We start from the raw sequence: 22166 nt of genomic DNA, 5'->3' as shown, positions 1-22166 counted from the left end.
GACGATGGAGGGAACAGGCAAGGGGGTGGTGCAGATCATGGCCCCCGGGGGGAGAGACATGGGCTGGAGCAGGGACTGCCCAGCCAGGGTAGGGCGGGCACAGGACGGAGTGGCAGCTCATCCAGGGGGCACGGGGAGGGGGTAGGGGACAGCTCCCGTAGCTGGGTGCCACTCGATCGGGAGCTGCTGGTCCTATGGTTTGTCTGGTGGCTCCCACTGCTCATCATGGAGGGCATGTGGGGTGGGGAGGGTGTGCCCCCAGATCTGCGCAGGGCAGGCTGGGCCAGAGTTGCTCCAAGCTCTTCCTGGTGGGGCAGAGCTGTGCTGGGAAGGGGTTATGGTGAATTTGTGGTGGCAGCCCTCTCCATACCTCCTTCCCAGTACAGCTCCACCCTGCCGGGAAGAGCTTGGCACATCCCCGGCCCCAGCCCACCCCGCACAGATCCGGGGGCACATCTCCCCCCCACCCTTCCAGACGAGTGGCGTGAGCCACCGGACAAGCACCGGATGACCTTCAGGACCAGCAGCTTCCAATCAAGCAGTGCACACCGCAGGAGCCGCCCCCCCACTCCAGCCCCCAACGAGCCACCACTCCATTCCATGACCGCCCTACCCTGGCTGGGCAGTGCCTGCTCCAGCCCATGTCTCTCCCCCCGGGGGCCTTGATCTCTGCCCCAGCCCCAGTCCCAAGTCTCTCTCCTCATGGGGGCCTTGATCTGTCCCCACCCCCTTCACCCTTCCCCTTCCACCCCACCACACCTTCAAGCTGGAGGCAGCTCTCTGACTGGTATCAGAAATTGGATCGGTATCGGCCAATATGCCTCCTTAAAAACTGGCTCACGGTATCAGATGCAAAAATCTCTATCGGTGTACCCCTAATGTTTGCTACATGCAGGTACTTCATGAATAGCTCAGAGCAGTGGTGCCCAACCTTTCAGGCCTACAGGCTAAATCAGTCCATGCGATGGATCTGATCCATGCGTCCAGCCCTGGTACTGCACCAGATTACACCTGCAGCCCTGACCCCAACCCTCCATGGTTATCTGCCCTGCAGGACTTGGAACTTTGGTGGCTGGGGAGTGTCAGTGTTAGTTGCCACCACTCCGCCACTACCAAATTTCCAGAGCTGAGGCAAGTCATGGAAGCTGCAAGACATGACTCTACGATGGAGTTTAAGCACCACTGGTTTCAAGGAATGCAGAATTAAAAAAAAAATGTTTACAGAAGCATTTATTGTAAAAAGTTTCCTCATTAATGTTTATTTTCACTATTGTTCATACATTGTTTTCTATAACTCTTCTTGTACTGAATATTTATGAATAAAACGGATACTGGCAGATGGAATCAAGTGGCTTTACTATTGAGAATTTTGTTTTGTTGAATTATCCAACTCATTAAACAGCAATCACTGGGTGTCTATTTTTTTTGCACACGTAAGAGTTAAGCACTCTAACTGCCAAATCTCCATTGATTCTTCTTTGTTCTAAGCCATGTGATACCAATGTTTTAATCTCTTTGTACAGAAGTACCAACTCTACACTTCGAGGCCTAAATTCTCTTTCACCTCTATGCCCCACAGCTGTGATCCTATTCCATACTGTTCGTGTCCCTGAAAAACCATTAACACAAAAAGTAGAAAGGTTCCCCTCCTCATTATTTTTGTGACTTAGTGTGATCCTATTTCACCCTACTCAAGTCTCTGAAAAACCATCCATGCTCAACTTGTATAATGTGCCTTCACTTTAGCCTTAAAACTAAGTCATTTAAGTACCACTTAAATGTTTTAGAAATGAAACAGGATTTAGGGCTTGGTCATTTCTACTGCACATCTCTAGAAATTTTCTTTTTCTGGTGTTTTTCACAAGATGAACGAAGCATACGTATTTGGGACATTATATTTCATTACTTGTCGCTGTACAATATGTGATATATACATTATGTTTTCTGTATTAGCCTCAAGAACTTAATATACAATGTGATACCCCTGTGCAGCAAGATGCTTTCACTAAATACTTGCCATTACATTTAGATTTGTTCAGAAGTTAATGCTAATTTATATTCCATCAGGGTAAAAGGATAATGAACATTATAAGAAATAGCTTGTATACAAGTAGATGCTTCAGCTGAATTTCAACTGCCATGGTACTGCCCAATGGACTACTGTTGTTTGGATTTGTTTGTCTAAATTTAACTCTCATCCCACACCACCCCACTGCAAAAATGGAAAAAAAAATACTATCTCCTGATTCGCAAGGTACAAATCATTTGTAGAATGAAAATGTACTTCCCAGTGTTGCTTTCTGGGGCAGCCTTTCATGAACCCCTCTGCAGAGAGGGAACAGGTCAATTATTCACACATTTTAATGCCTAAAATTTTTAACCAGTTGTTTAAAAATCCTTGACAAATCTTTAGCTTTTTTTCCAGTTGTCTTTTTAGAACAGTGTTTTGGGTATCCAAGACACTTTCTCATGTAGTTAATTGTTCTAATAAGGCAGAGAAAAAAATATTTATTAAATGATGAATGGTTTGACCCTAAGAAGAATTCCTCATCAAAATGTTTTATAACAAGGGTGTCCAACATCCAGGCCATGGAGCTACTCCTAGAGCTGTGGCAATTAATTTTATTTCCACTTGTCCTGCTGCCAAATTTCCAGACACATGGGGAGCCCTGCAGGTCAGATTCAGAGCACAGAGCTGCATCATCAGGTCCACAGGGCTGGAAATTTGGTGGAGGGAGGAATGGCAGCTGCCACAACTCTGGGAGCTGCAGCAGTTAATGCTGCCACCAAATTCTAGCCCCATGGGACACATGCTATGGCTGTGCTCCAAATCCAGCTCATGGGTCCAGACAAGTTGGCACCACTGCTTTATAACCATTCGTTTTCTCAACCACTTTTGCCTGTATTGGTTGATAGATTCTAGTGCAGTGGTTCTCAATCATTTTAGACTCACAGCATCCTTCCATAATTCCCCCAAATTTAGGAAGATCCCACTTCAAAAACTAAAAAATAAAAGACAGAAAAATAAGGCAATTCTTCTGTTGCAAAGAAGTCAAAAAACTCCTATCAGAGTAGAATGTTTTCGGCATAACAGATTCCTACTTGAAATTTCTGGGTTTATCTTGTGAAATGTATAGATGTTTCCACACCTAACAGTGTTAGTAATGTACCAGTGGCACCATGGTTGAGAATCACTGTTCTAGTGACCAGGATGCCACTTGGAATGTAACTTGTTCCAGTGTTTAGTGCACTAACCTAGATCTGCTGTCCCAAGGATAGACTCAGGCTCTATTTCTGCTCTGCCACTGTCCTGCTGGCTGACTTTATGAACCTTTCTGAATCTTTCAGAGACCTATAGATGAAGTGCGTCTTGCACAAGAGCTAAACATTATTATTCTTGCTTCTTCTGAAGCATGTTCCTTCAAGCTGCTCAGTGCCTACAACTCCTACCTGCTGCAGTGGGCCTTGACACAGTTCAGCACCTCACAGAGGGGAGCCCTTAAAAGTTAGGTCTAAAATGGACTACTTTCTTGGCCTCCTGCCTAGTAGCTTTTTAAAAAAAACAATATTATTACATGTTTTTGTTAGTATCTCAGCATGCTTCATCCTTTGTTTCCTAAAGAATGTTCAGATGAATAGAATCCAGTCCTGGAGAGTTAATGCAATTTAATTTCTCGAGTTGCTCTCTCATTTCTTTAAACTTGCAAAGAATAACCCTAGGGAAGGTATTTCCCCACAATGTTCCGTTGTGAAGGCCAATGCAAAGAAATCATTTAACTTTTCTGTAATCTCTTTATTCTCTTTGATTGCAGCTTTTTCCTCCTAGCAAGCTAGCAAATACGCTGATCTCCTACAGGCTTCTTCTTCCTGGTACTTAAAAATGTCAAATTATTCATTTTTATTCATCTTTTGATAGTTCTGCTTCAAATCTCCTCTTGCTCCCAGTTTACCTCTTACCTGCTGAAGTTTGGGTTTTATTTTACCTCACTGTAATTTACTTAGACTGAATTTTACATGTTTAAAACACTATTCTTCGGTGTTAAATACACTTTCGTATTTTGCTCTTTTACTCTTTGAGCGTGCGCAAATGCATTTTTGTTCTGTACTCAGCATGACCTTCTCTGATACTAATGAGAAATTCTTAATTTTTATCACGCTGAGTCTATGGAATTTAATTTTTTTGCTTTTTTTTCTGGCTTGTTGACAACATCCCAAGCTCTTAAAAAATTTCCTTTGCTTCCTGTCAACATCACCAGCTCTGCCTCTGGGCTGTCAGAGCCAATCAGAAAGTTTAATTGTAAGATTATTCTATTATCCTCCTCTCAGATGCTGCTACTATGTGGGGCAGAGCGTCTCAATATAAAATAAAGAAATAAAAATCAAGATAAAGTTAATTTACTTCAACCCACCCTTCCCAGCTGTGCTGAAAATAAATTTTTTATCCAGATGAAAGAACCATGAGATTAGTCCTGTACCCCAAAACATGGGGCACATCCAGACGAGCTCATACATGCCTCTTGCAGCATCTCAAAGCCCTTTGACACACTGCAAGAGGCATGTGCATGAACAAAAAACGTTCCCTGCACTGCAAATTTTCAGCGCGGGGGCAAAGTTAGGCCCCAGGATATCCAGGAGTCAAAAAATATCCTGGGTGAAAAAAGTGGGGCAGGCAACCGGAGGCTTAGGTCCTCCACGGAGATGCTTTGATAGCCAGCCAGAGCATCTCTGTGGCTGGCCCTTGCCCCTGTGCTGAAGCACACTGCCTGCCTGTGCAGGGCAGGCAGCATGCCAGCTGCAGGGAGCTGGACCCAGGCTCCGTGACAGTAAGTAGGGGTGGGGGGCTGAAAGAGGGGGGAGGGAACCATGGGGAGGGAATCCCTGCTGGTCCCATCCCCCACCCGCTCCCTGAGCCCCCCGGATAGCTGCCCTGCCCAGCCCCATCCCCCACCTGCCCCCAAACTGTCCCGATCACTGCCCTACCCCCTACCTGCCCCCCCGATAGCAGCCCCATCCCCTCTCTGGCTCTCTATATATAGAGAGTCTTTTGTTTTAATTGTGGAGGAACATGGATTTCAGAGTCTTTTGTTTTAATTGTGGAGGAACATGGATTTCAGAATATATTACAGAGTGACTTTGGGATTTTTTTTTTTATCAGAGATTCTTCAGTTTTCAAATACGGAACACCAGACTTCCTGCTAGGGAGGCAAGTGCCAGGATCCAGGCACCTGAGTTTGCTCAGAGCTGGCACCTTGGACCCAGCTGAAGGTGGCTGACCTCCTGGCCAATTGGGGCCAGGAGGACATGCTTTGAAAATTCAAAGCAGGCCACCAGGCTGGGAACATCTTTCAGGCGACAGCTGCGCAGATGGCCAGGCAGGGGGCACACATGGCAGTAGTGCCACACAAAAGCCAACTCTGCAGCCAGAGCCCACTGGCAGCTGGCCCAGAGGTGCACATGCCTCTACTGGCCTTGCAGTCGCCATACGTGTCTGGCAGGTGCACAGCAGTTCACAGCCAGGCAGCAGCACCCACTGCCAGACTGCTGAAGTGGGTAAAGGGTGCAGGGAACTCTAAGGGCTGCTTCAGCAGTCCGACTGGCACAAGGGGTAGTGTCCCCAGGTACCAACTGGCTGGGCCCCAGAGGCGCCTGTCTGTTTGTAACACTCATACCATGGGCCCTAAGGGCCACCTGGCTAACTAGTCACCCTGTGTGGGGCTAATGAGTGAGTGGTACAATTAAATTCTTGGAACAACTAATGAAAAAAAATAGGATAGGAGTGTCGTGCGGGTCAAAGGGTCAAAATGTGAAAATAAGTGCATCTGAGGGGGACACCAAACAGAACCCCCGGGCCATACCTACCAGTCCTCAAAAGGCATCCAAGGAGCTGGTGGACACCCAGAAGCTCCTGAGAGCGAGTAGCCCTGAGCTACTTGCCAGAACAGTTTTTTTATACTGATGGGGCCAGGACAGGGCAGCTTTTCACACTGCTGAAGCCAGCACAGGTGCTGGCCCCAGGCTCTAGCTCCCCGTGACTGCAGATCCAGGAAGATCCAGGCAGGGTTATTTTGCCCCAAGTGGCACAACTTGAACCACACCAAAGTGCATGTCTGGGCACATACTCTGAGGCAAACAGCCCCGGCTCAAATTTGCACTACTTCTATTTGAGCTGCTGCAAGTGCACATGCCTGATAGAAGGCAGCTGTAGCTCACCAAGGTAGGGCTGTGTGAAGCTTCGGTCGCTGATTCAATTCAGAGGAGATTCAGCCTGATTCGGCGGCTGAATCTCCAAATCCAAATCGTATCAGGAGACCCATTAATCTCTCCAAATCGAATCAGAAGCCTCCAATTTGATTTGGACAGATTCAACAATTTGGCCACAGACATAACTTTATATGTTTTTTCTATGTACCTCAAGGTACCAGGTGTAGCTCATGAACGCTGAGATGGTGGGACGCTCCATCTGCCCCACCATCTCAGCGTTCATGAGCTGCGCTTGGTACCTTGAGGTACATAGAAAAAACATATAAAGCTGTGTCTATGGCCAAATCGCTGATTCTATGAATCAGAATCAAGATTCAGCCAAATCAAATCAGGACAGTGATCTGAATCAGTGAATCAAATCACTGTCCCCTGAATTGAGCCTAATCCAAATCGAATATTGCCTGCTTCGCACACCCCTACTCCAAGGAACCATCTGTGAGCCACAGCCACAAAAGAAATTTCAAAGAGCCTAATGGCAATGGACTAGGGCAAGTTGCCATCTCCCACCTCATATTTGCACATAAAGAACTCACTTCTTGTCTTCCTCAGGCAATCTTGTAGACAGTAGGTTAGAAAATTTACCACTACTAGGTCAAGTAAGCAATAGAGTGTATAAATGTAGTGTATATGACTAACAAAAAAGAAGCAGATGACATGAAGAAAATGGAACAGCTAAGAAACAAGAAGTTGTAGTGTCAGCAACTAGAAGCAGACTGTTAAAGGCCAAATGCCTGTGCAACATCCTTGGCAGGAAGACCGGTTCAGGCTGGCTAGATAAGGGAAATCTTTCTACGTGATGACCAAACAGCGCACGCCTTAGAGAAAGGGTTTGAGAAATCTTGCCCAGCAACAAACTGTATAAAAAGGGGCAAGAGAAAGGATGATGGGGGGAAGAACCTGCCTCACCACCAGAGCCCGTGCCTGCACCTACCAGGTCAGAAACCCTGCTCCATCAACGGCTAGGAACTGGCCATCCCTATGTGCAACGTCCTTGGGATTATGTAAGTGTGTCATCTGCAAGAATATATGTGTGTGTGTGTGTGTGTGTGTGTGTGTGTGTGTGTGTGTGTGTGTGTGTGTGTGTGTGTGTGTGTGTGTGAGAGAGAGAGAGAGAGAGAGAGAGAGAGAGAGAGAGAGAGAGAGAGAGTGTAAGAGTGGTAGGGTAACGCAATTTCTAATGAGTTAATGGTCTCTAATAAGTGTATAACTCCCCAGTACCCTTAGCAATAAACTACCCCGCTGAAAACAAACTGACTTTGTGTCATTAGTATAATTTTTGGGTTACAATCTGAGCAAGTGTAATGTACCAAACATACTTAAAAGAAGGACAAAGCAACTTAAAAATAATATTTTTTCCTCATATGGCTTTGAAGTACTTTACAAAGACAGCATTGCTTCTTCACCTGCAAAATGAAGATAAGACAAAACATCTTCCAAAGAATTCAGCTCATTTGGGGTGTTCCACACAAAGCCTGATTTTCAGGACTGAGCACCCACAATTCCAAATAAAGCCCAGAGTAGCTTTGGGTGCTCAGCCCTTCTAAAAAATCAGGTCTATGGGTCCCAAGCTGAGTACCTAAAAAAATGCAAAACTTTGAAATTAACAAATGCTTTTCAAAACCAGCTTATTCATTCATTAATTCAGTCAGCTGTTGCACACGCTGAACAGACTGAATTGTTAAAATTCCTGCTAGGTTTATAAAAAATCCGTTCTCCTCCTTTCCCTCTGTGCCCCCCCCCCCCTTTTTTTTTTTTTTTTTAATCTTTTGATTTCAAAATTTCTGCTCTTAAAATCCACTGGGTGCCAAGTAAAAAGCCTCAGTAATGAGTCAAGTCCACCACTCTGTGGAAAATCAATATCAAATTTATTTTAGCAGTGCTTTTAAAAAAGCAAAATCCATTTAAAATATCACTAAGTCACCATCGTTGCCAACTCTTTCACAGTTCACAATTTCAAACAATCTATTCAAGAGCAATTCACTAGAGTAAACTGGCTTTATTTAAGAATGCAACAGGCCAGAACCTGAGGTCCTTATTTCGTTTTCTGCTGAGGAAAAACTCCCATCAATTAAAAGTTAGAATTAAGTAAAATACTTCCAGATTTGATTTCTGGGGAATACAGAGCTAAGAATATAATATTACTGAAAAGCTGTTTAGCCTAAAGCACAGAGAAATGAACTGGAACTTGGGGGACCTGGGTTTTATTCCCTGCTCTAGGGCTTATCTACTGCATGTCTTCTCATCTTCTCTTTAGTTATATTGTAAACTCTTTGAGATTAGGGTTGTTCGTTACCGGGTGCTTTTCCAGGTGCATCAAGGTGCTTTTTCCAATACACATTAAATTTACTACCTCCAATGTGAGGTACTAAAGAAATGTGCATTAGGCTGCCTTAATGCACAGTAACGAATGCTCACAGTTTTAAAGTGACGATTAATGTGCAGTAGCCTATTTTACTGCACATTAGCATAATTGCATGGTTTTTTATGACATTTTAATGCGCAGTAAAATAGGCTACTGTGCATTAAAGCGCATGTGTAAATGCGCCCACTAAGCATCTGTACACTGCTTAGTGCAGTGGCGTTCAGATTTGGTTGGGGCCTCTCAACTAAGCAGCAATACAAATTCATAACAACATTAGTGCAGATTAGTAAATCCTGGAGCCAACTAGACAAATTAATTTCTGGCATAACTCCAAGACTGTGTCACGTCCTGTTGTTCTACCTTTCTCTCAATACAGAAGAGAGGTAAAGTGACAAACACCACATTTATATACTTGGTCCTCAGTGTGTAACAAGTTACAGGTTTTTGAAAACTAACTAGTGTTTTCTAGAAACAGCAGAGGTGTCTTAGCACAGTAAAACATTTCCCTGTAGCCAGGGAGGATTTGATTTAAATCAAATTGAGTTAAATCATGATTTAAAATCACTGGTCAGGAATCCTTGATTTAATCACTGTTTTCTACAAGAAGTGCTTGCTTGTTGTTTGATAGAACCTTAATACATATTATTCACAACTCCAAGATAGATGTAGGTTTCATTTTTAGGAGGTACACACTATATAGTTTAAAGCAGTGATTCTGATATTTTTTCATTTTAATTTTGCAGCTACATCAGAAAACTGAATTATGATTTGGTTATTTTATTTTCCAAAGCTAACTGAAGCAGATACTTGTGAAGTCAACATCAGGAAGTGAACCATCTCCAACTCACTAGATTAATCATGGATATTTGGGGGATATTTTTGCCACACTGTATTAGGAGGACAACAACAACCATCGCCAAAAACAACAGATATTTAAAATTGTTTTATTTAACTAAAACAACAAAGCTTATGTATTTTGGATATTTTTTTTCAACAACAAACATTTATAATTATTTTAACAAAATAAGCATATGCATTTTTTAATTTTTAACTATTTTAGTTATAAATGTGAAATATGTTTTTAACAAAAATTAAATAATTATTTCAGCCAGGTCAGCATAAGAAACTTAAAATACTGGGTTATGCAGCAAACTCAGTCTTCACCTTCCTTTTCCTGTTTATTCATAGACTGGAAAAGAAAGATAAGCTGCCCTGCTTTTTCAGTTCCCAATCAATTTCTCAATTTAGAATGAATTAGTCCAAAGGAAGAAAATATTCTTTCTACACCTACAGAAGAGGCTACTGTTGTTAAAAGCTGGATTATCACCAGGGATCCAGGTTTTCCATTTCCCATGGAAAAACAGAGAAAGCCACGGATTTCCCATTTTTATCAAAGAAAACACGGATTTTCGCTTTTACAAGAGGAACCCATGGATTCCCCCCTTTGCAAAGAGCTTTGCAGGCTGGCTGAGTTCCAGCCTTCAGTAGTCTTTGATGAATCCAGGTGTTTAAGTGACTTCTACCAGTTGACTGGTGTGACTTTCTTTAAAACCTCATCAGCAAACATATATTTCTTGAATGGTTCACCCTTAGCCCTGAAATGTATTATACAGCAAAAGCTGTGTTAACTGGCACCTTACAAACCAGCATGCTCTGTTAACTGGCATGCCAGCTTGTAAGGGCTTGTAAGGGAAAATGGAAACTGGAAGTGCCCACTGTGGCACTTCCAGTTTCACGGAGCCCCCACGGCCCAAGGGAAAGCAGCCTGCGCTGCCAAGCCCCCATGGCCCGGGGGCATAGCAGGCTGTGCGGATCCCCCCTCCCTGTCCCTCAGGGCCCATGGGGCCCGCAGGAGGGGCAGCGATGCAGCAGGAGGGGCAGCAACACCCCAGACGAGGTGGGACAGGCAGCGGCCTGAACAGGCAAAAACGCCTGTTCGGGCCACTCAGTTATCTGGCATATTTTGTTATCCGGCACCCTCCATTCCCTGTGGGTGCCGGATAACAAAGCTTTTACTGTAATTGGTATTATGGAAGGATGATTACTGGATGCCCATTTTATAGCCACTTCCTCTTCTTCAGCAGTTAAGGATTGACCCTGGTATTGAGAAAACTGGCAAGAAAATGAGTTGGAGATAGTGTATTGTGCATTTCTCTTTTCAAGGTCTCACTCAGTTTCTTCCAAATTTCAACAACATTAGAAACAAAACAGCAAGTTCCCTCCATTTTGTTCAAGGCTATGGAAATACGCTTCAGGATAGTCAGCATACTTTCTACACTTCTCTTTACCCTAATGTTGAGAACTTTGGTTGTGACAGTTCCATTTTTTTGTCACAATTTTGTTCACAAATTGTCATAAGATTAGGCCAGTTCTCAATATATCCCTCAAAACAGGTCCACTACTGAGTTTCATCACACGTCTTGTGGCAGAACTAGTTTGGTTCCTCCTGCTTTCTTCAGAGCAGCTGCTGCTGCAAAGCATTTATTACAGAAGTATTCTGCAAATTTTACATTAGCCTTTATTTCTAGAGCACGGAAGTCTTTGGCTAAGAGGTGCATCAAATGAGTACTGCAGCCATATGTTATTAGCTTGGGGCTTTCTTCACTTTCTTCTAGATTTCTTCTCATCTTTGAGAAGATACCAGGTACTTCTCCACTATTCATCCCCCTTCTCTCCACCCCACCCAGCCCATCTCTCACCCATTGACTCCTCAACCTACATTTTCACTGACTGCTTGTCTTGTATGCATACCAGCACAGACTCTGGCTTCTTTACTTTTCATTCCATTCAGGAAGAGCACACATCAGCTGCTGATACTTCCTTAGCCTGATGAAGGGTTTTTGAACCCAAAAGCTTGCTTAAAAATTGTTCTCCAACTATTTAGTTGGTCTAATAAAAGATATCAGATTCACCCAAAGAACCTTGTCTTCTTATGTCCTTAGACCAACACAGCTACAACCTACACCCCGTTCTCATCTTTGATGCATTTACAGCATTGTACAAGACATATTTTTTTTTCAGTGTGTTATAGCTTTTACTGCTACGTCTTGCAAGTAGTCTACTGTATGTGCATTTCCTGATGTATCAATTGTTTCTGTAAGGTAGATAAATCCGTTTGTCTGTTATCATACAAGCACATACTACTGGCTCATTGTGGACATTGCTCCACCCATCAAGACTCAGGTTAACAATTTTCCCCTACAGACTTTTTTGAACACTGTTCAATATCTCTCTCATACACTTTATCCAGCAATTTGCCTGGTACATCTGCTCCGTTGGGTGGACTGTATCCTGTTCATGACTGAACCATGTCAATGAAGTGTGTGTTCTCAACCAACTGGAAAGAAGAGTTCGTTGTATAAACTGAAACTAAGCATTACACAGGTGCTTAATGTTGTCTTCTAGACTTAGCTCTGAGCTCTATTGGGTAGAGTGGATTTCTTTAATCTTTACTAATCTATAGAGGAGCCTCTGGAAACCCTATAACATTGGGCCCCTAATATAGTCCATGGCCTGTTGTGACCTATTTATAAAACTTTTCTAGAAAGGTTACATGAATATATTGTCTTGAATAGTATATAATTAGAAGTTATAATCCCTATTCCATGATGATATCTTTGAGCTTTAACATATATTATATTAAAATATCTGTATATAGGTTTATTTTTTTAAAAACATCTTAACAATAACAATTTTTAAATGATTAAATCAAAAAAATCTGATAAAAAATCTGGGTTTTTTATTTTTAAAAATTGTTGATTTTTATCCACCCTACCTGTAGCATCTTGTTGTCTCGCTGCATGGTATTGTGCTGTGCCAGGTTCCCTAATGTTCCAATGGCATATGCTGATATGACAGCATGAGGTATACATCTGTGTTCACTTATGAGCTCCATTTTGGTTTTATGGGACCCTTTATGATTGTTGAAGAGGACAATTTGGAGTCGGGATCTGACATCCCTACTGGCTCCATCTAAGACTTAAAGCAATTAACAGCCATTACCACTTAACTCCTCTCCCCTGTTGTAGGAATAGGGTTTCTACCACCAGCAGCCTTTAATTTTGAATGGACAAAGCCTGTATGAGGAAAGTGTGATGAATAGTTGGGAGGAAGACTGTTTCTCCATTCAATTCCCTGATCAAAAAAGGTCAGTCTTTTTTTAAAAGGGGGTGGGGGATTCTTCTTCAAACAAAGAAGACATTTCAATGCCTGAAGCAAGACAGACCTGTGGAGCTTGCGCCCCTCTCACCACTCAGTCTATCGGGGTGTTGCCCCTCCCCTCAACTTTCCTGCCACGACTTGGATGTTAAACGCACTTTAAGAGGGGTCTACAGTGGAGATCTTTGCTTGGATGGGCCTCCCAATAGACAGTGGTGATCACGGTCGTCCAACGTGATGTTCCATGGGGCTCTGCCTCCCCTACACCCCGTCCACATGCCAGCCAATGGGTGATGCGTTAGAGATGTTTCCTGGCCCCATATGACGGCCTCAGACCGGTTCCCTGGGTTCCGGTCGCTCTCCCTCCCTTCGTGGAGAAGATTTCTTTTTTTATAGAAAATATTCCTCCGAGTCAGGAGGGGCTGTAGGGTTATCCCCCTTATTCCAGCTCCCTCTCGGATTCTCAGCTGCCTCTTCTCCCCTACCGCAAGCAGGGAGCTCCCTTGCCTCCTGGATGTAAGCCTCTTCAAGTGGCTGAAAGGGTGCTCCTGCTTGACCTGCTTGTCTGCCTCCTGCAGAAGGCTTAAAGCCCTTCCCTGGGCTGCCTGCTGGAGCCTCGCAGGCTGGGTCACTTCCTCCCTGTGCCGGAGTTTGCCTCACGAGCTGCCAGCCTGTGCTCTCTCTCTCCGGCTCTCCCCCTGTCCCCACTCTGACAGGGTTTTTAAATCTTCCCGCAGGGATTGGCTCAGCTGTTCCCCTCACCGGAAACAGCTGATGCCACAGCCAGCGTAATGCCAGTTTGTGCGGATGCGGCCGTAAACACGGTTCCTGCTCCCACTGCTCTCCGGGAGGTACGTGCGCCCCTCTGGGGGCTTGCTCTCGGGGTCTGGGGTCCACGGGCTCTCTACTCTCTCCCTCGAGAGCCTGTGAGGGCACCTCGCCGCCACAAGACCAGAACAGGATACCTGCGTACAGGACTCAAATGAAGTAGTGACAAGGGTTGAGGAGGATTATGTTCAAAAGTCTGCTGTGTGCCACAGAACTAGGACTCTTTAAAAGCAGGCATATAAGAAATTCCTTTCCTAAGCCCACAATCCCTTCTATCTAGCCATGTTGTCCCTAAGGGATTGAGTAGGAACACAGAGTTACCACAGGCTGGTGGACCCTAGGAAGAAATTTCTCTAAACAACTGAATACCTGAGAGGGCTGAAGTCCTGGTTCGGGGGATAGGTGGGTGGACCACAGGGTATACTTGATAGTCTCAGAGCTAAGTATAGTGAGTGACCAGCTGCTACCCAAAACTACATGTGATTGAATCCAGCTACCGAATCTTAACACATCAGTATCTATCCAGAGAAAAGGACTAAACATTGACTTTGGCTTTGCTTCAACCTAGGAGTTGCGCATCTCCGCCTGCTACATGGAGTTCCACACCTGTACAGGGCCAACTCCTCTCCCCAAACCTCTGTGAAAGAGAGGGAAATCCATGCAAGCAAGATAGCCCCCCCCCCATAGGCTGAGAGGGCCTGATCAGACCTCCAGGGATCAATGAGGCATTCCTTTACTTATCCTAGGAAGGATTTGTCACTTAAATTGTCCAGTGTCTTCAATCTTCAAGGGTTTTATCCAGATCAGTAAGTACTTGCCAAAGGGAGTAAAGGTAGCATAGAACATCCAGTTAATTTGCAATTAAACTAGAAAATTGGTGATAGGAGAAGTTGAAAAGAAAGGAAGGGAGGAAAAGACACAAAGCAAAAAATAAGGTTTCTCTAGGCATATTTCCAAAAATACTCAGGGTAATCCAGTGTAAACCCTAGCACTAAGATCTTAAAATAGCACAAAGCAAACCGTGCTACAAAAGAAACAACACTGACCATGCTAGCTTATAAGCAAGGTTGAGTTCAATGCTGAACTAGCTCAAAGACCAGTATTACTATTGAAATAAAAAATTATAGATTACAAGATTGTTTTTAGCACATCTAAGCTTTTGTCACTAGCTATTTCTATTTCAATATTCAGGAGAGACACAGAAAGGTTTATTCATCATTGCAGTAGAAGAGGATGTCTCTTTCTATCTGCAGTTTAAATTCTGCAGTAACAAGCATGCATACAAAACAAACTAATGCAAGGTCAGATTCTTATCCATAGCTGTTTTCTTCAATTGTGTGTAGCTCCTTTCAAACGTGGCCTTTTATCTGGGGTGTCTTATATGTTGGTTAAAGCACCTTTCCCTCTTCCTGTGAATTATTTATGCAAGATTTGTTACACAGGTAAGACATAAAACTGACTTAGAATTGCAAAGTTTGCACAGAATGTCATGAAATAAATAGAGTGTCATGAAATAAATTAGCAATCTGCAATGAGAGTTCAAGTGCCTGCCCCGATATTGTTCCCAGAAACAAGCAGAAACTTAATATGAATCTCCAAATTGTTTAAACTTCCTAACAAATCAATCATTCTAATACTAGAATCCTGAGTATGGTTTTCACAAACCTCTTCTTTCTTGTGTACATTGTTCTATATTAGCATACCCAGTAGTCTTCAAACTATGAGAAGTAATTTGCAGCTCATTAGTTTTCTCATGTAGCTTTTTAACATCTTTTTTCCAAAGATTTTACTTCAAGAACCACTAATTTCAATTTAAAGCCAAACAGATCAAAGCAAGATTGTAAAGCTCAAACACCTGTTCAGATTAGCTACAACAACGTATTAGGGGCAGAGCCAGGTTTACGGGTGGGCAGCATGGGAAACTGCCCTGAGTGCCATGGTCAGGGAGCACCCCACATACATGCACACCCTGCACTGCCCTACCTCACTTCACCCCACCCCACCCCACCCTGCTGCTTATACCTGTGTGATGGGCTAGCTGGTGGTGATTAGGCCCAGGGGCTTTGAAAGGGTAAGAAATGATTGGAGGGCTTGGGATTCCTTTTCCTCACCAATCAGTCCCCAGAGACTCACCTTCCATGTCCCCTGATTGGCCCCTCGGGTCACCCAGAGGGGGATAAAAGGGGCAGCGCAGCTGACTCAGGGGAGACCAGCGAGTGACCTTGAGGAAGGAGTTTCAAAGAGCTGGCAAGAGCTGGGCCAGCGGGGTGGGAGCAGTTGCCCCAGAAGAGCCTGAAGGAGCAGGACCTGCAGGCAGAAGTTGGACCCTCAGCAGCGCAGCATGCAGCCAGCAGGAGGGGCTCCCCGCTGGGCTCCAGGATCCCCCTACTAGAGGCTGTGGCCAGCAGGAGAGGCTCCCCAGCTCCAGCAAGAAGCAGAGCAGTGGCCTGAGAGGTTCCCAGCTCTGCTTCCAGCTCCTCCAGCAAGGGGCCAGGAAACTCAATGTGAAGCAGGGGCTCCTGGAAGGTCAAAATCCCTAGCAGCTTGGAGCAGTGCCAGCACTGGTGGCTGTGTGGTAGAGTTTCTGCCCACTACGTGGGAGATCTAAGTTCAGGTGCCAGCTGGGTTGAGTTGCAGTGAGTGAAGTGACAGGGAGAAATTCTTGTTGTAGTGGAAGGGGGTCATTGTGTTTTCCCTCTTTCCCCTCTCTAGGTACTTAGGCCCTACATTTCTTGTTATTTGACGTTTTGTATTTTGTGCATTTTATATTTCGCCAACTAATATTGTTTGTACTGCTATTTGTGTTTTATATTCTGTTAAGCCTGTCTTTGTCAACCAGATGAATATGTCTACGAATGTAAATACCTAACCTTTATTGAATCCTGCCCCCTCGGGGCATTGTAGTGTCCCTTATACCCCCTGGTTTATATATGTTATATTCCCACTACTGTTTTCTCATTAAAAGGTATATGGTGAAGTCCCCATTGGTGATATGGTTCTGCTCTATAGGTGAAGGAGGGTACCTACACCTCCCACAGCACTTATGTACCTGCTTTGATCCCTTCAACTGGAGAGGGGGTACATCTTGACGTACTGCCTGGGTTACACCTGGCAGGAGCCATCGGGGGATTTCAGTGGCAACTAATCCCATGAGCTGGGCAGCAGGGCCCGTCCCTTCCCCTTCCCCACCCCCCTCCTCTCCCCACCTTGCAGCCCTACCCAGAGCTGATTGTAGCTGGTTGGCCAGGGCAGTTGGATAAAAAGCCACCTCTGGGCAGTAGTGGTGGTGGGTGCTGCCAGGCAGCATGACAGACCAGGAGGAGGGCACCAAGGGCCAGACCAAGGGCAAGGCAGTGGTGCCCAGTGAGGAGGCAGCGTGGCTGGCGAGCCCCAGTTTGCATGTCAAGAGCTTTGCCATGACTGACCTGCCAGGACTGGAGGCCGAGCTACAGCCCCCACTAGCTGCTGTCACCACTGCCAAGGGTAGCCAGGCAGTGCTGGGCAGCAATGCCCTGCCACTGTGGCTGGGGAGGTCAGAGACCATATCAATCTTTAACGTGCAACTTTTCACAGAACATTCCAACTTTTAATACTACATAACACTGCACATATTTACCAAAGCCTAAGAGTAACATGTAACAAAGCCCTAAAAGTAATGTCACAAGAATACTCAGGATGAAGTTACATGTTACACTAAGACCATACTAAATCTGCAGAATGTAAAGTGGTGTTAAAGTGAGAACATGCTGTGAGCAGTCTCACATTAAGGGTTAATGCCATTTCTTGCCTGCACAGATGTGACTTGCCACTAGAGAGCTAGTAAACAGGGGTATGGCTAGGAACCAGGGCACTTGGGCTCCATTCCTGCTCTTGGGGAGAGAGGGGGTGTGAAGGTCTAGGAATGGTGCATCCTGGGATGCTGGAGGACTGCAAATTGCATGTTTTATCTCTGTGGAGCAAATTTAAGTTACCCTAACACAAGCTAGGTTGCACAGCTCAAAGTTAATCCTCACCTGAAGTGGCTTAATTTTGAGCTGCTCAGAGGGCACTTAACACAAGTAAATGAACATGAACATGCGGACACTCACATCTTATGTGCTTTTAGTAAGATCTAAGTGTAATGTGCAACTTCACCCTCACTTAGTACAGTTAGCATGTGAGCAGACGCACATTCAAGCAGTTCAGCACCTGTTGTCATGACACTGTAAAGTGTTCCATTTCAGGAGAGGGTTATCTCCTAAAATGTACTGACTTCAATAGGTTACCACACTCCAATGTTTTGCAACTGTTGCAAGTGAATGTGTGACAAGGCACCAAACCACTGGAAATTCCCACCCTAGCTCACAGTGCACAAAGCTCCCAGTGTAGTCAAGACCTTTTTTTTTTTTTGGCAAGTGTACATTCCATTGGAATCAACCACGGTGTAAGGAACGTACACATGGAGCTTCGCTTCAGCCTGAAGTTAAACACATGTTTAAATGCTTTGCTGAATAGAGATGGGCTCATGAATTAAAGAAATATTGTTACCACACCATAAACACATTCTCTACCTAGCTCATGTCAAACCTTAATGGAGTTAGTTATACAGCATTACTAAGCACGTTGGTGGGACCTCTGCCAGGCTCCGTGCCCTCTTATCACTCAAGTCACACCTATGAAGAGCAAAACAGCTATCTTCTCATTGGAAAAGGTAGTAACTTTATAGCAATTTTATGTCATAGAATTACCAAGAAGTCTTACTTACCCAAAAGAAGAAATTAAACACGAACAACAAATACTTCAGATATATCGTCAGCCAGTCATGTTGTTCAGCTTTGCTGTAATGGAACATTGTTGAGTCCCTAGGAGAAAATATATAAGGTAAAATATATTAACAGCTATTTTCAAACAATTTGATTTTCTTTAGAAGAGAAGGATGTGTCTTGGGACATTGAAAAGCAGCTAAAAGTGGCACTGTGGAGGTCCCTACTTATTTTTTAGTGATTTCTGTAACAAATATAGTCTAATTTGCAAATAAGAACTTCCAGCACTGCAAATTACAGTCAAACTCTCAACAGCAAGCTGGGTTCTTTTAATGTTTCAAACATTACCAACTCACACAATCATTCTGCAAGCAAATATATGTCCTCAGTGTTCCCCACTGTCCTCAGTTCCCGCCTCCTATGACCTGTGTAAACTCCCCATAGCAAACAAGGGTACCTATTTGAACCACAACTATTCAAAGTCACTAATTTTTGTTGATGGTAGCCAAGAAAAAAAACCAATCCAGCTCCATCTCTACAAGTGTACTGAACCAATCTCTAAGATACCACCCTGCCCAATCTTCCACCCATCTTAAATGTACTGCTTCTTTTTGTTCAAAAGTTCTAGGTACAAACTTTGCTATATTGGAGTTAGGGATCAAAGAACCAATCAAACTCATCAACTTACCATGAAAATGTATTTCAGAGTTCTCAAAAATGCTAACATTTCAAAATATTGAGAGAAGTTGAAACTTTATAAACTGCCCAGAACATGGAAAGCATGCCTTTTCCCTCCTTCCTCAGTAGAAAGCTAAATTTGGCTTTGCCAGTCTTCACATTGATTCATCTCATCTCAAGGATCTCTCAAGTAAAAAACCAGCATTTTTTTGGGAGGGTTTACTGAAAAATAAATGATGATTTTAAAGGCGATTTTAAAACTGAATCTCTCTGGAACTCATGATGCAATTTGAACCAAATGTGCAAAAAACCCCAACAACTGTCCCCCCACCCCCCAAAACAACAACAACAACAAAAACAAACAAACAAACAAATCTACTCTGAAATGAGATAGGACATGAGAAATTGGAGGGAGATTAGTCTGGTTTTGGCAATGTCAAGAGGCTTAATTTAAAGAAGCTGACTTTGGCTATAAATGATAAAAGAGATTTTTTTTCTCCAATAATGAAAGCTGTCTGAAAATGCACATGAGAGTTTCACATGAAACTTTGCTGCATATCAACCCATGGGTCAGGTAATAAGTTATTAAAATAGGATGGGGTCTGACTAATAGGTAGAAAGCAAAAAAAGGACGGTCTTTGTTTAATTTGATGAGCTATAAGACATAGCTGTTAACAGTTCAAGCAAAAATACAAAATAGGCAAAATCTTTAACTTTCCCAGAGCTACCAAGTTAGAAAAAGCAGTTAAAATTTCATGGGATAGATTAGGCTAGTGGTGCTCAACCTTTTTGCCCCATGGGCTGGATAAACAAGGTCCCTCTGTAGGCTGAATCCAGCTGGTGGGCCCAAAATGACCTGCACCACCTCTGCTTGGAGTGTGTTCCAGATTCTAGCTACCCTTACAAAAAAGTTTTTCCTGATGTCCAACCTAAATTTTTCCTCAATTAGCTTGTGCCCATTGGTCCTTGTCTTCCCTGGGGGTGCCTTTCTGAAGGGTTGCTCCCCTAAATCTTGGTGTTCACCCTTGGCATATTGTAGGCGGCTATCAAGTCATTTCTCAGTCTTCTCTTGCTCAGACTGAACAAACCCAGTTCCTGGAGTCTCTCCTCATAGGGCCTATCCTCCAAGCCCCTGATCATATGGGTGGCCCTTCTCTGTACCCTTTCGAGCTTATCCACATCCTTCCTGAATTGCGGTGCCCAGAACTGGACACGGTACTCCAGCTGTGGCCTCACCAATGCTGAATAGAGGGGAAGGAGCACCTCACTGGATCTGTTCGCAACACACTGGCTGATACACGCCAGAGTTCTATTTGCCCTGCTGGCAACCTCATCGTCCTGTTGACTCATATTCATCTTCGAGTTGATTGTTACTCCCAGGTCTGGCAGTGCCAGACAGTGGACCACCACCCATCATATAGTTGTGCTGAAGGTTCTTCCTACTCCGATGAAGGACCTGGCACTTGTCCCTATCCGATTACGTTCAGTCCATAGGACCAGTCTGTCGAGGTCATCTTGGATCCTCACCCTAGCGTCAGATGTGCCCACATTTCTCCACAGCTTAGTGTCATCTGCAAACTTAATCACTGTGCTTTCCACCCCCTCATTCAAGTCATTGATAAAGATGTTAAAGAGCATGGGCCCAAGCAGTGATCCCTGGGGGAAAAAATTGATAGACCTTGTTCCAGTGCATATTAGCACTTCTTATGCTACCAAGAAAAGCATAATAGATAAATCAAAGGGTATTGTTCTAATACTGATAGACCATCATATTTCACACCCCCAGTTTGAAAGGTTTTGAAAGATAGTCTCCATTTCTGGGACCCAAAATAAAAGACAGCTAATAATCACAAGCCAAATAATCTGAGAGATGTAAAAGAAGGATTTATACATCAGATAAAACTGTAGGAAAGTGGGAATAGTTATTCTTGAGGGAGAATGACTATTACATGTTGACAGGATGAAAGAAGTTAAACTCTCAAAAAGTTATTTTTAATTTAACTTATTGATGAGGACAATGACCAGGGAGCAGAGAATATAAGGATTTATATTAAGGAGAAATGTATGCCATTATAAATGTACAGAGCCACTTCTTTTAAAAAGAGAACAGCTGGAATGGACATTTCACTAAAGTAGTGGAATCAAGTATTAATGTAGCTAAGCAAAAATAGGATAACTATATGGAATGTGGTAAGTTCTATTCTGAAAGTGACTATGTAAAAATTGCACCTTCCTACTCAACAGATCTGGTCCCTGTGTATATTCAGAGTCAGTTCTATTTACTTCAAAAGACAAAAATTAATTTTTACGACTTTTTATTCTTGTTCTCCTTGCAGAGCCCACACAATTAAGAAAAGAACCTGGATGATGCTGTAACTTTTGTGCACCAACAGAACTGTTTAGTAAGCTTCAACCAATTACACCTGTGCAACTAATTAGAACTTCAACCTTATGCAAGAATTACTGAGCAAAGTTCTATAGCCTACTTTATACAGGAGGCCAGAAAAGGTAAGCATACAGTCCCTTCTGGCCTTAAAAGCCATAAATAAAGCTTTTATCAAAGGGATTTCTGTTGCTGACTTCATTGGGGCCAAAAACTCATGTTACGAGTTTTAAAAGTTCTCTGAAAAATCATGTACAAGTGTGTCACAGAGGGAAAAGACTGAAAACAGAGTTGCATAGGTGTTCCCAAAAGCAGAATTTAGCCTTAACCCCCCCCCCCCCCCAAAAAAAAAAAAATGTTACTGACAATAACTGGGAAATAACATCTTACTACAAACCCTCAAATCTCTACCAGTTTACAGATGGAAAAATTGGGGTTAAAGTTGCTGGATGCTTTGGACTGCACAGTTCCAATATATTCTCTATTAGAGGAAAATATCTAAAAATGTTACCCTCTACAGTTGTCATTTACTTAAATGGATAGAAAAACTGGTCTTCTACTAATTTAATATAATGCATTCATTTTCCATCATTTGACACCTCAATATTCCAACTGATCTGTGGCAAATGAAAATTAAACCCCTTGGTTATCACTGTAGTTGCTAATGATATATTCCCCTAGCAGTTCTCAATATGCTTCATTACTCTTACACAGAGGGAAACATTTTCTATAAAGAGAAAACTTCAGTCCCTGC

The 22166-nt window shown here is 43.5% G+C and overlaps 1 protein-coding gene across 12 annotated transcripts in view; it reads right to left on the bottom strand.

Moving 5' to 3' along the window:
- TSPAN11 (tetraspanin 11) overlaps nt 1-22166 on the bottom strand; it is a 242771-nt gene that overhangs the window by 177449 nt on the left and 43156 nt on the right. For 11 of the 12 annotated variants that reach the window (XM_019482166.2, XM_059726702.1, XM_059726707.1 and 8 more), the window contains exon 2: nt 18354-18450. In XM_019482166.2, coding sequence (XP_019337711.1) covers nt 18354-18440 — 87 coding nt within the window. In that variant the 5' untranslated portion in view covers nt 18441-18450. Of the gene's footprint in view, nt 1-18353; nt 18451-22166 lie in introns of those variants that run through there. The other variant, XM_059726708.1, reaches the window with a different exon arrangement.

This window comes from Alligator mississippiensis, chromosome 4, assembly GCF_030867095.1.
Source record: "Alligator mississippiensis isolate rAllMis1 chromosome 4, rAllMis1, whole genome shotgun sequence".
Classification (NCBI taxonomy): Eukaryota; Metazoa; Chordata; order Crocodylia; family Alligatoridae; genus Alligator; species Alligator mississippiensis.
This window is presented reverse-complemented; position numbering and strand designations above follow the sequence as displayed.